This window comes from Polypterus senegalus, unplaced genomic scaffold (genome assembly GCF_016835505.1).
Source record: "Polypterus senegalus isolate Bchr_013 unplaced genomic scaffold, ASM1683550v1 scaffold_4982, whole genome shotgun sequence".
NCBI classification, from domain to species: Eukaryota; Metazoa; Chordata; class Cladistia; order Polypteriformes; family Polypteridae; genus Polypterus; species Polypterus senegalus.
This window is the reverse complement of record NW_024379978.1, coordinates 13,627-25,000: the sequence shown is the minus strand read 5'-3', so window position 1 is coordinate 25,000 and position 11,374 is coordinate 13,627. Positions and strand designations below refer to the sequence as shown.

Below are 11,374 nucleotides of genomic sequence, written 5' to 3'. Positions count from 1 at the left end.
CAAAGGTGAATACCATTTGTGCTTGAAGGAAGATTGCTCTGAATGCCTCAACTATAGGAAAACGCATGAACTTTTTCTATTGGACTTTTTTTTTTTTTTTTTTTAATTTGTTGTTTTTAACCTTCCCTATTGCCCTGCTCATAAGTCATACTGACGATGGATTCACCCATAGGAAAACTGCTGATTTTTAGTAGATGCAAAGAAATCTATTTAAACTGATGACTGTTTTTGTGTTAAAATAATGCTGGTTTAAATTGTGAACATGATAAAAAATTGGTTGTGTTGCTCTGCCCAATGAAATGTCAGTCAGTCAGTCAGTCATCATCCATCCATCCATCAGTTATCCAACCCACTATATCCCAACACAGGGTCACGGGGGTCTGCTGGAGCCAATCTCGGCCAACACAGGGCGCAAGGCAGGAACAAATCCCGGGCAGGGCGCCAGCACACCACAGGGGGCACACACTAGGGACAATTTAGGATCACCAATGCACTTAACCTGCATGTCTTTGAACTATGGGAGGCAACCGGAGGAAAGCCACGCAGACACTGGGAGAACATACAAACTCCACGCAGGGAGGACCCAGGAAGCGAAATATCATTAGTATAAAGTACCAATTGAAGTCCCTTTTACATAGTAAATTCCATAATCCTCCCTGCCTTCATCATCAGTCTTGTCTGCATTGCTATAAGAATACGACTTTGGTAATCTGCAATATTTGAATATCCTTCTGGATGTGATTTTTTGGGATTTTGCTGTAGTGTGCGTCAGTTGGGGTGGTTCTTAACTTATTTTCAATTGCTGCTTGCAGTTTAAACTTCTTGTTACTGTGTATGTCGATCATTTTTTTACAACAGTGATTATACCTATTAACCTGTTCTCTCTTTCTGATGTTCCTGCATATCTAGAGCATAAAAAACATGTTTGCAATTTTAAGAAAAGTTTATTTTGTAGGGCAAAATGATAATGCAAGACAAATTGGAGAAGGAGCGGAATGATGCCAAGAACAGTGTGGAGGAGTATGTTTATGACATGAGGGATAAGCTAAGTGGACTTCTGGAGAAATTTGTTTGTGATGAGGTATACCTGATCCTTTTTGTTTAATTTGATTTTATCGAAATTAACAGTTTATTGTGATTTAAGTGCCTTTATCCCCCCCCCCCCTTTAAAAATACAGTTTGGAGTGCTATTAATGAGTAAAACTTACAAGCATATATGCATTTACATTTAACCAGTGTTGAAGTAACTGTGTGAGAGAATAGGTAGACAGATGGATATAGGTTTTTTTTTTTTTTTTTAAATTAAGCCTTGTTTCAGATAGGTACATTGCAGAAAAATAATTATAAAAAGGATTTTATTTTCTTTTATACCATGTGCATTATGGATACATATTTTGTACACATTTTATTAGTTCAAGGATGCAAGGATGTATTTTAAGGATTTTTTTATTATGGACATGAAATTACATAGGCTTATTTTTTAATAAAAAATAAGCATATAACACCTGTGGCCTGTAGTTTAATTATAAAAATGCCAAAGGTAACATTTTTTATATAGAACATAAGGCATCTGGATCTTAGGGTAAAATCTTTTTAAAGGTAACTGAATTTTCTGTTCAAATAACATGAAATCAGTAATTGGTTAAAAAAAAAAAAAAAGCAGTTAAAAAGCAAGTGACTAAGTTTTACTGGATTATTGCATTTTATTGTGGAAAAAGTTGACAATGGTCCTGGTTGCCTTATAGAGTGAGCATGACTATAGCTGACATCCCGATGTTTTGAAAGTACAAATGGCCTTAGTGGTGATAGCCAAAACTGTTGTAGCCATGGAATTGAAGAAATATTTGGAGACAACTGTTTTGCATTGCAGCATTTGACTGTTCTGGATGGTATTAATTGTGTGCTGTAAAAATGCACAAGGTTTTTGGAATTAACAGTGGAATTTCAAAGAAGGCAGCTTAATACTGTGATTAACGAACAACAAATGAGCAATGCTTATGTAGTGTCTTTCTGTACTGAATGGACCACATCCAAAGGTAATAAGTTCTTATTTGTTTATTTATGTACTGCTGGTGCACAAGCAGGTTAGGGATACAGAGGAGGTCCAAGGCAGGAACTGATCAGGCTTTTTTGTAACTTGGAGTCTGGGCATTTTCCACTATGCCACACTTCTGACAGTTAGCGCTGATGATTCTCACCTGCACAATCCAGGCCTTGACTTCCCCCAGGCACTGTCTTTGCTAAAGTTACATATGTATCTAAGATTTCTTCCCACATCCCAAAGATCTGCATGTTTGGTTAAGTGCTAGCCCTAAATTCATTTATTAAAAGTTGGTATTGGCATGTGTGGGAGTGTACTGGTCAAGTGTATACCCAGTTGGATTCCAATTAGTACCTGGTGTTGCCAGCATAGACACTCTCTATCTTCAGCCCCAGACTATGTGTTTGAAAATAGATGGATGTTTTTGTATTAGTGAATAATATGTTAAATGTATTAATGGAAATGAGCAGTTTAAGAATAAACTGAATAAAGTTTATATATCTAATTTTTGTTAGGACCGAGACTCTCTTACCTTAAAATTGGAAGACACTGAGAACTGGTTGTATGAGGATGGAGAGGATCAACCTAAGCAAGTTTACCTTGACAAGTTAGCTGAACTAAAGGTAAGAATATCTAAAAGTGTTATTTTATAGCATTAATTTGGAAGGGCTGTTGAAAGCTTTGTTGTAAACATTTTTATTTAAAATATATATCTTTTTTTTAAATCAGACACTTGGGCAACCAATCTTAGAAAGATATCATGAAGCTGAAGAAAGACCAAAGGCTTTTGATGATCTAGGAAAACACATTCAACAGTATTTGAAAGTGGTTGACAGTTTCAAAAACAAGGTATGTTCTTGTTTCGTCAATTTGTTGCAGATACTATAGGGTCATTATATAGTGATGTTAACTTGTTCTTTTAAGTCCAAGCCACAGGCCACTTTTCTAGTAGTTTCCATCTTTCAAAGATGCATGACACTACTGTTATGGCATCATGCTTGATTTGTGTCTGGTTTTTTTTTTTTCTCTAATTAAATTTACGTTTATTTATGTATTTTAACATAACAAGCTCAGACCAAATAAAACTAAGAGTTCTTTAAAATTATACTCTATTCTTGAACTTATAGAAACGTTCCATGGACTATTTCAAAACATAGGTGAAACTTAATTTTAAAAGGGATTCAGGTTTGTTTTTGACTTCTTGAAATTTAAATGAAATCAAAGGCATCTTGATTAGAGCTGTCCCCTTGCAGAGAGGCAGGGCTATAAACTGTATGATGGCATTCCAAGAAACAAGTTCCTCAGATGGGTAAAACCAATTGCATCATGCAGTTGATCACTTATAAGGATATTAGTACCATGATGCATAAGGCATCATTTGTTTGACTAATGTTTGTGTGAAAGTACATTTTCTCTGTCAATGAACCTGGGTCAAGTGCTGTGTTTTCTGTACTGTACGTCAGTTTTCAGGAATTCACAGGTTTAGAAGTGTGTTAGACTGAATTTTAAAGGAAAAAGTAATGTTGATCTTGGAAACTATGGAAAATCTGTGCTAAAGATGGAAAATGATAAACTACAGTGTCCAGTAATCGATTGCCTTCATACCATTATTAGTGAGCCACTTGACACTAGAATCCTGAAGCCTACGCAAATATCCGTAATGCCAGGCCATCTTAAATTCTCTTGCACCTCCTGATCAGCATCTTTGTTTTGCAAATGTGTCAATCGGCACAAGCAACAAACAGCCTGCTATCCCATCTCCCACCGAAGCAGCTGAAGTCAAGTCAGACGCAAAATTCTCAGGGCTAAAGTCTCTTTATCTGGGAGTTAGGGGTTTGGAGTTGTATTGGGTAAATAATAGATAGTTATTTGGAATATATATGTGTGTTCCATGTCTACAATAATCTATGTAAATGTAGGATTACAGGAAATGTGAGGCCAGAAATCATAACTAAAACAAACTTTTTTCATATTGTACTAATAATGACAAAATGCAGATGTGAAGCGTATAATGTGTGAAGAGAGAGGTCCAAATATCAAATAAACACTTTCACAAAAAGTGTAACGAAACAAGTGCACTTTTATTTAAGATTTTTCAGAAGAAAAAGAAATTATTGAATTTGAATGTTGCTGTCAGTGTGTAAAAACCAAAGTCCAAACATCAATTAACACAAAACAGACACATCTTGGCTGGTGCAAAGGTAAGAATTGTTGTCTTGTAATCAAAAGGTTCCTGGTTCAATCCCAGGACCTCCCTGCATTTAACTTTTTCAGTAGTGAGCTGCAATTATTATTACTATTATATAGTACAAACATAACATCTGGTATAATTTTTATTTTGTTACCTGTAAAAGATATTGCTGAAGTGATAAGCAGGCACACAAAACGCTGGTCACTTTAATTTTTTTTTTTTTTAATTCAGTTTTATTCTTGAATAAAAGCACACTTGTTTTGTAATACCTTTGGAAAAGTTACTTTCTTTGTTGTGACATTTTTAATAAAAAAAAAAAAAAATGCCTGAAATATTAAATTGAGTTTTTGAACCCCTCCCCAACACACCTTCATTATCCCCACTTTGTTTAAAATTTAAGAGGGGGGGTCACCCCTCCCATTTCAGAAATTAATTTCAAGCCTTGTTTATATAAGATATACAGTATATTACTTACTGTCATTGTCTCTTGTCAGTTTGGCTTCCATTGGACTGACTATGCTGAAATCTGGTACACTTGTATAAAGAAATTGTTTGGAAGGTTCAGTTTTCATTGAGATCTCTGAAACTGTGCTGTGTAAATTTTTTGTAAAGTTCAAAACTCCTTACACTTATTGATTTACAGTCTCAAATTTACCTTGAGAGAATTAATTCATAATGTGTACATTCCACTTTTATACATCTGAGAGATGTGTGGAACTCACCATCATATCTATCGCTGGTCACGTGTGCTGACTTTCTCCCCAAGTAATAAAACTCTTTCTTAATATAGGGACAAGTGTTTGTGTTTATGTCCAGTTTCTGTATCTGTCATTCCAACAGATAGCATATCCAAACTTTTGTAGTAATGTATTTTATTATTACAAATGTTTGTGATGCTCAGTCTATTGGAATGACAAATGCAATTCCATTATATTCTTACATGTGCATTACAAAATGTATTCCAGTAGATGGTGCACTGCAGACATTGAAGCTTAGGTGTATGTTGATTACTTAGATTTTAACCCATCTTAGACAGTTAGCCCAGCTAGTACACAAAACGATGCACCATTTAAATCAGTTGGTTTGAGATCTGATGTCTCTGAAATTCAATTTCCGTGACTACAAGACTTTTTGGACTTGATTTTTAACTTAATGATGTAAATTGCTATTTAAAACATTTACCTACTCATACGTGGATTTACATTGTATTATTACTGTTATTTCTTTAATGTGAGTTGTTGTAAAATATTTAAACAAATTTAAAATGCCTCAATTTTTAAAACAAATTACATTAGTTATTTCATGCATACATTTTCTAGCTGCTGCTTGTAAGATTTAGATTCACCTCTTACAAGTTTGTTTTTTAGTCTAATTTCCTTTGCATATCAATTTTAGGATGAACAGTACTTGCATTTGGACGCAGCTGAAATGGATAAAGTTGAAAGGTTTGTGATGGAGGCAATGGAATGGATGAACTCTAAAATGAACCAGCAAAATAATTCAAGTTTGACGGTTGACCCAGTAATCAAAGTAAAAGAAATCCAAGCTAAAACAAAGGTTAGTTGAATTAATTTTTAATTTATGTCCAATTATGTGAGTGTTGGTTTGTAAGAGTGCAGAATTACTAGAATATTTTATTTGGAGTTGCTTATTGCTTTATAGCCACTTTTCAGGCTTCCCTTACTCATTGTTGTAGAATGCAGTTTATACAGTATGCCAGCATAAAAATATGCTCAAAGGCTGACTCTGTTACCATTGAATTTTTCCAAAGGTCTTCTGTAAAAAAAAAAAAAAATCATATTTGTGTGTAAAGCAATAATATGTTGTCGAAGAATTTCCACGTTGGTTTATGCTTAATTTTTGAGCAGTGTTGTGAGTGCAAAATTAGACCATTGATAAACTGAAGCTTTACTAGACTACCATATGTGAACAATATTTGAGTATTTTAATGCATGCCATGATACTGTAAATGATGGGTAATCATATAATGCTAAATTATCATGTTTTATTCCCTTGTGGGACAAAAGCATTAACATTGTGAATGATGCCAAACTAATGGACACAAACATTGAATACTTTTTCACAAGTATAATAGTTCCCAAGGGCCCAGAGAAAACTACTTTTTTTTCTTTTCTACTAATTTACCCCAATGCAAATCCAAGTGTGGGAGCTCACAAGGCCCCAAGTCAACTCGTCTTGTGAAATTATCCCATACCACCTTCCATCTGCAATACAAAATGTCAGCTGAACAAAAGACTAAGTCCTAATGCAGTTTGCACACCCTCAAACAAATCAAGTTTGTAGCAGTGTAACCTGTGTAAGAAGCCACTACAGACTATATGCTGATATGGAAGAAGGTATATTTATCTTAGCTTTTTTTAAATGTAGCATTTTTTGTTAACCCTTTGTTTATATACTTAAAGCTCCAGAATTAATAATACATTCATGAATTTGGTGTTGCAGGTCATAAAATATCATAATAGTTACTCTTTGCATGTATATAAGGGTTGTGAAGGTATATAAAGTGTGTTCTGGATACGGGGGTGCAAATCAGAACCCCAGACACAACTGAAGCAGAAAGCTCTGCGTTCAAAAGCAGTTTTTATTTGTAGTCATTCTTCAACAGACTTCTCTCAGTCAGTCCAGCCCAGCACAATGTAGTCCTACCTTCCACTGTTCCTCAGCAAGAACCTCCTCCCAGCTCCATCTCCCTGGGTGAGGCAGACTGGGTCCTTTTTACGTCTTCCATACTTTCAGAGTACTTCCAGATCAGGCTAAGCAGCCCCAGCAGTGGCCCAGGGGCACCCAGCGTAACTGTACCCCACGAGTACAGCTCACATTAACCTCTCTGTGGAAAGCCATCGGAGCATTGCCACCTAGGCCACCAGGGAACTCTTTGGATTCATGGAGCATTCTTTTGTTATCCTTCCCTAGAGGCAGGGAGCAGCAGTCATTCTGGTCAGGACACCCAACCATTTTATTGATCCCTTCAGAATAACATCTATCCCAGCATGTGGCTCAGTCCACCCATGTGCATTACACTGTTCAAAACAAAGAATAAATACAATTCAGAAGCAACAGTCGTCTTTCATGTACTGTATGTTTCATTCTTTTGTTTTAATTGGCATTAATAACAGGTTGGTGGCATTTGTGCCTTCTGTTTTGAGTAAGTAGTGTGCTGTTGGATAATTGGCTAAATTACTTAATATGCGAAACTGAATGATTAAGGCCTGTACTCAGATTTTTAATAGCTCCTCATAATTTGTATGTAATTAACGTGCTGTTTATATAAAAAAAAAAAAAAACTGAATTTATTTCTTTTTTTTAGGAACTCTATTCCGCTTGCAATTCTGTAGTATCTAAACCAAAACCAAAAGTTGAACCGCCAAAAGAAGAACAGAAGGAAACTGAACATAATGGACCTGTCAATGGCCAGGAAAGCACAGAGAACCCTCCAGCAGAAGCACCCTGCAATGAAAAAGAGAAAGCACCAGACCAAGCAAGTCAAACCTCTACAGAAAACAAATTGCCCGAAATGGATATTGACTAAGCACATCATCCAGTGTGTGGAGCAACTTTTTCTTGTTTGGTATAGTTTGGATGAGTCTCCTAGTTTGTAATAGACTGCCACAGTGGTATGGCTTTAAGTTATTTGCAGTTATTTCTCTGGCTTTTATGGTCTTTACCACATCAGGCCTTTTTGATTAGTTATTGAAAATCTTAAATACTTATTCATCACCTTAAATAACTGGAACAGAAACTGTTGGATCTTGTAATTTCCTTAAAGAAAATGTATTATTAGAGACACTCTGGACTGACAAATCAGTATTGTTGGCTTTGGAGTCATTTCAGCTTTTCAGCTTGATTGAAAAGGTAAATAAACAAAGTTATTAATATTTGTAGGGTGCATTCAGTTTCATTTTTGGGTTAGTAAGGACAAACAGTTACATGACCTTTCAGGGTTCTATGTGGCACATTCTCATTTTTATGCAAACTGTATTCCCCTGAGGTAGTAAATTGTTTGTGAAGCGAAGGGGCTGGATGTTGTTCTTATAGGCCACCTCTTAATGTAGTTACAGTGTGGTTACCACTCCTCCCTAAATGTGCATTTTTAGGTGAAAAGAATGCATTTACAATTTGTTTAAATTGGTAAAGGGAGAACGCTGCTTAAGTCCCACTGTTTACCTGTGCTGAAGGTACATTTATGTATGTGAAATGTACATTATTTGGAGACTAGTTCAATTTCTCAGACCAAACACAAAATTTTGACATCTCACCCAGGATGAGATTGTGCTCTTTCTGTAGAAAATTTAGCTGTATTCTTTAATGTGACGAAATATTTGAATGAAAGATAAGAGATGTTACAAGTGAGGTTTTTTTTTCTTTTTCATGGAATTTTCAAGTTTGCTACTATAACTGTAATCATGCTTTGTATATCACTAAAAGCAAATTATCATTAAAATTCAATCTTCCTCGGTAGATATTGTATTCAAGTTTTTGTGTTACTTATAGTATTTTGTTAAACGTTTATGTTGTAGTAATGTAACTAACATGTTCATACTTATAGATAATAGCAGATTGAAATATACTGGACAGGAAAATGAACACATTCAGAAAGCATTTCTCCCTTTAAAAATAGGCTTGTTACACGTAAATAATTGTAATCTTGATCAAAGTACTACTCCTCACAAGGGAGCACACATCTGATTGTGACAGTACTTTAACTGACTCGGATGGCAGCACAAAATCTCTCTAGGAATTGACATTTGGATATTGAGCATCACATGTGAAGAACACCATATTGTGGAGAAAGAGTTGTATTTATGTTTGTTTGCTGCTTTGTCTATCAAATTTTCAGTCTTGCCAAGTGCAGCTGCTTTCTTTTACTCCACTTTAATAAGTTATAAATATGAAATACAATTTTGTTAATTCTTAAAGTAATTGGTTATTTAGCTGTTATTTGTCTTCACTCCCCTCATGCTACAAATTACTTTGAATTATGTGCTAATAGAAACATATTTTCAGTGTTACGAGAAAACATTGTAACTTTTAAAACCGTTTGTTAGGTAAAATAGAATCTGTAATTGAATTAATTTCTCAGCAGGTCCTGTCTTGGAGAGTAATTCCATACAGCCAAAAAGAAGGGTAATTTAATATTAAAAAAACAAGTGAATCGGACAAAAGTACAGAATGAAGGAAAATCCGAATCATGCAGCCCCAAACTCTTTGAGGGGCATTTTGTTTCAAGCAGTTTCATAATCCGCGATTCAGTTTACCTTCTAATTGATCTCACTTTTGTTTACCTGTTTTTTTTTTTCCCTCTTATTCTACATTCTGTAAAGCACATGTTCTGTTTTTTTTTTTGTTTTTTTTTACATTAAGATATTTAGAAATATTTGTATTTTTGCTGTAGCATTAAATGGTTCTTTTTTTTTTCTTTTGCCTTTTTCTGTGTAGCTCACTCTAATTGTAGTCTAACAATGATAATTATCAACAAACAATAGACATGTGGGTAAACCAGGAAATAGGCAACAACTTCTTAAAATGATGGACCAGCTAATGTGTTCATTAGTAAATAATGGATTAAATAAAGTACACATGGAAAAGCAGAATGAAAACCCTGTAAACCAAGTTAAAAATAAACAATTATACATAACCATGTCATATACATAAATGTTTGGTACATTCTAATAAAGTTTCAAGCTTAGTCATTTTTTCCTGGACCCCAAAGCATTGAATCTTAAGAAGTAACACATTGTTTAATTAGGCTGGGAGTCCAACTAGAAACAGAAGTTAATTACAACAAAAATCTGCAGCCACATGTGGACCCCAGGTCCGAGTTTGAAAACCAGTACTTTAGATTATCAAGAGCCTTTTCTTCAGAGCTCCCTCTGGTGGTCCCAGGTATATCTGCATCCCTGAGCTCTTGTTTAGGCTAAGGACCAAAAAGCCATGTAATCTCTGAGAGGTGCCCTGCCCTTGGTGATACCCAAAATAGTTACTGTCAACTGTGATAGTTCTTTGGATATCTTGCCCAGTCGTATAGCCTCTCTTATAGTGTCAGTGATAGCTATTGAATAATTACAGTTATCCATTGAGATTTGTGGCGTTTATGGGCACAGGACCCCCATAAATGAAAAATTTGTGAATGTGTTTCTGGCTCATGCTTACTTTATATTCAGATTTAAATGTAACTTTTTTCAGTATTTAACGTAAAAAGTTGCGTACTTATGGCAATGAATGACAAAGTAATTATTACAGATACAGGAGAAATCCAACAAAAACACTAAACACAAAGTAGTAAACCAAAAAAACACTCCCAACAAAGTCCAGTATCACAGATGATGGAGCTATAGTTATGAAATGAAATCCCCCTGTGAACAGCCTCCTGAAAGTTATGTAAAGTTTTGACCTACTGTGATGCCCCTTGTACAGTTGCCCTCTATAATGTTTGGGACAAAGACACATTTTTCTTTTATTTCCCCCTCCGCTCCACAGTTTACACATTGCAATCTTTTAGTTTAAGGGGATTTGCATACATTTCAGCCACAGCATGTAGAAATGACAACACTTTTTTTTTTTTTTTTTTTTTTATATACATGGTCTCCTCATTTCAGGGTACCATAATGTTTGGGACAGTTGACGTCACAAGCGTTTATGATTACGCAGGTGGCTTTCATTGCTTCATTAGTGCAGCCATAAGATGCTTAGGCTTGCTTCTATCTACCTACCAAGTAATTTGCCATTGTGTGACATGAGGACAAGAGCCATGCTAGTGAAAGTCAAAGAAGTCATTACAAGGTCACAGAGCAAGAATAAAACCACTAGAGACATCAGTAAAACCTTAGGATTACCAAAATCAATGATCAGGAATATCATTAATAAGAAAGAACACACTGGTGAGCAGAGTCGTCTCAAAAGGACTGGTAGGCCAAGGACGACCTCCAGTGCTGATGAACGAAAAATCCCCACTATGGTAATAAAAAAGCCTCAAACATCTATCCAACAGATCAGAAACAGTCTTCAGGAAGCAGGTTTGTGTGTGTGTGTGTGTGTGTGTGTCAGAGACAACTATCTGCAAAAGCCTTTGTGAACAGTAATATAGAGGCCACACTGCAAGATGCAAACCACTAGTTACCCAC

The 11,374-nt window shown here is 35.4% G+C and overlaps 1 protein-coding gene across 1 annotated transcript; it reads left to right on the top strand.

Moving 5' to 3' along the window:
- The first annotated feature begins 924 nt into the window (after positions 1-924).
- On the top strand, positions 925-8,713 carry LOC120520067 (heat shock 70 kDa protein 4-like). The gene is made up of 5 exons (XM_039742708.1): positions 925-1,081; positions 2,557-2,664; positions 2,771-2,890; positions 5,628-5,789; positions 7,561-8,713. The coding sequence occupies exons 1-5, from the start codon at positions 962-964 to the stop codon at positions 7,780-7,782; spliced, it is 732 nt and encodes a 243-aa protein (XP_039598642.1). The 5' UTR covers positions 925-961; the 3' UTR covers positions 7,783-8,713.
- The last annotated feature ends 2,661 nt before the right edge of the window (positions 8,714-11,374 follow it).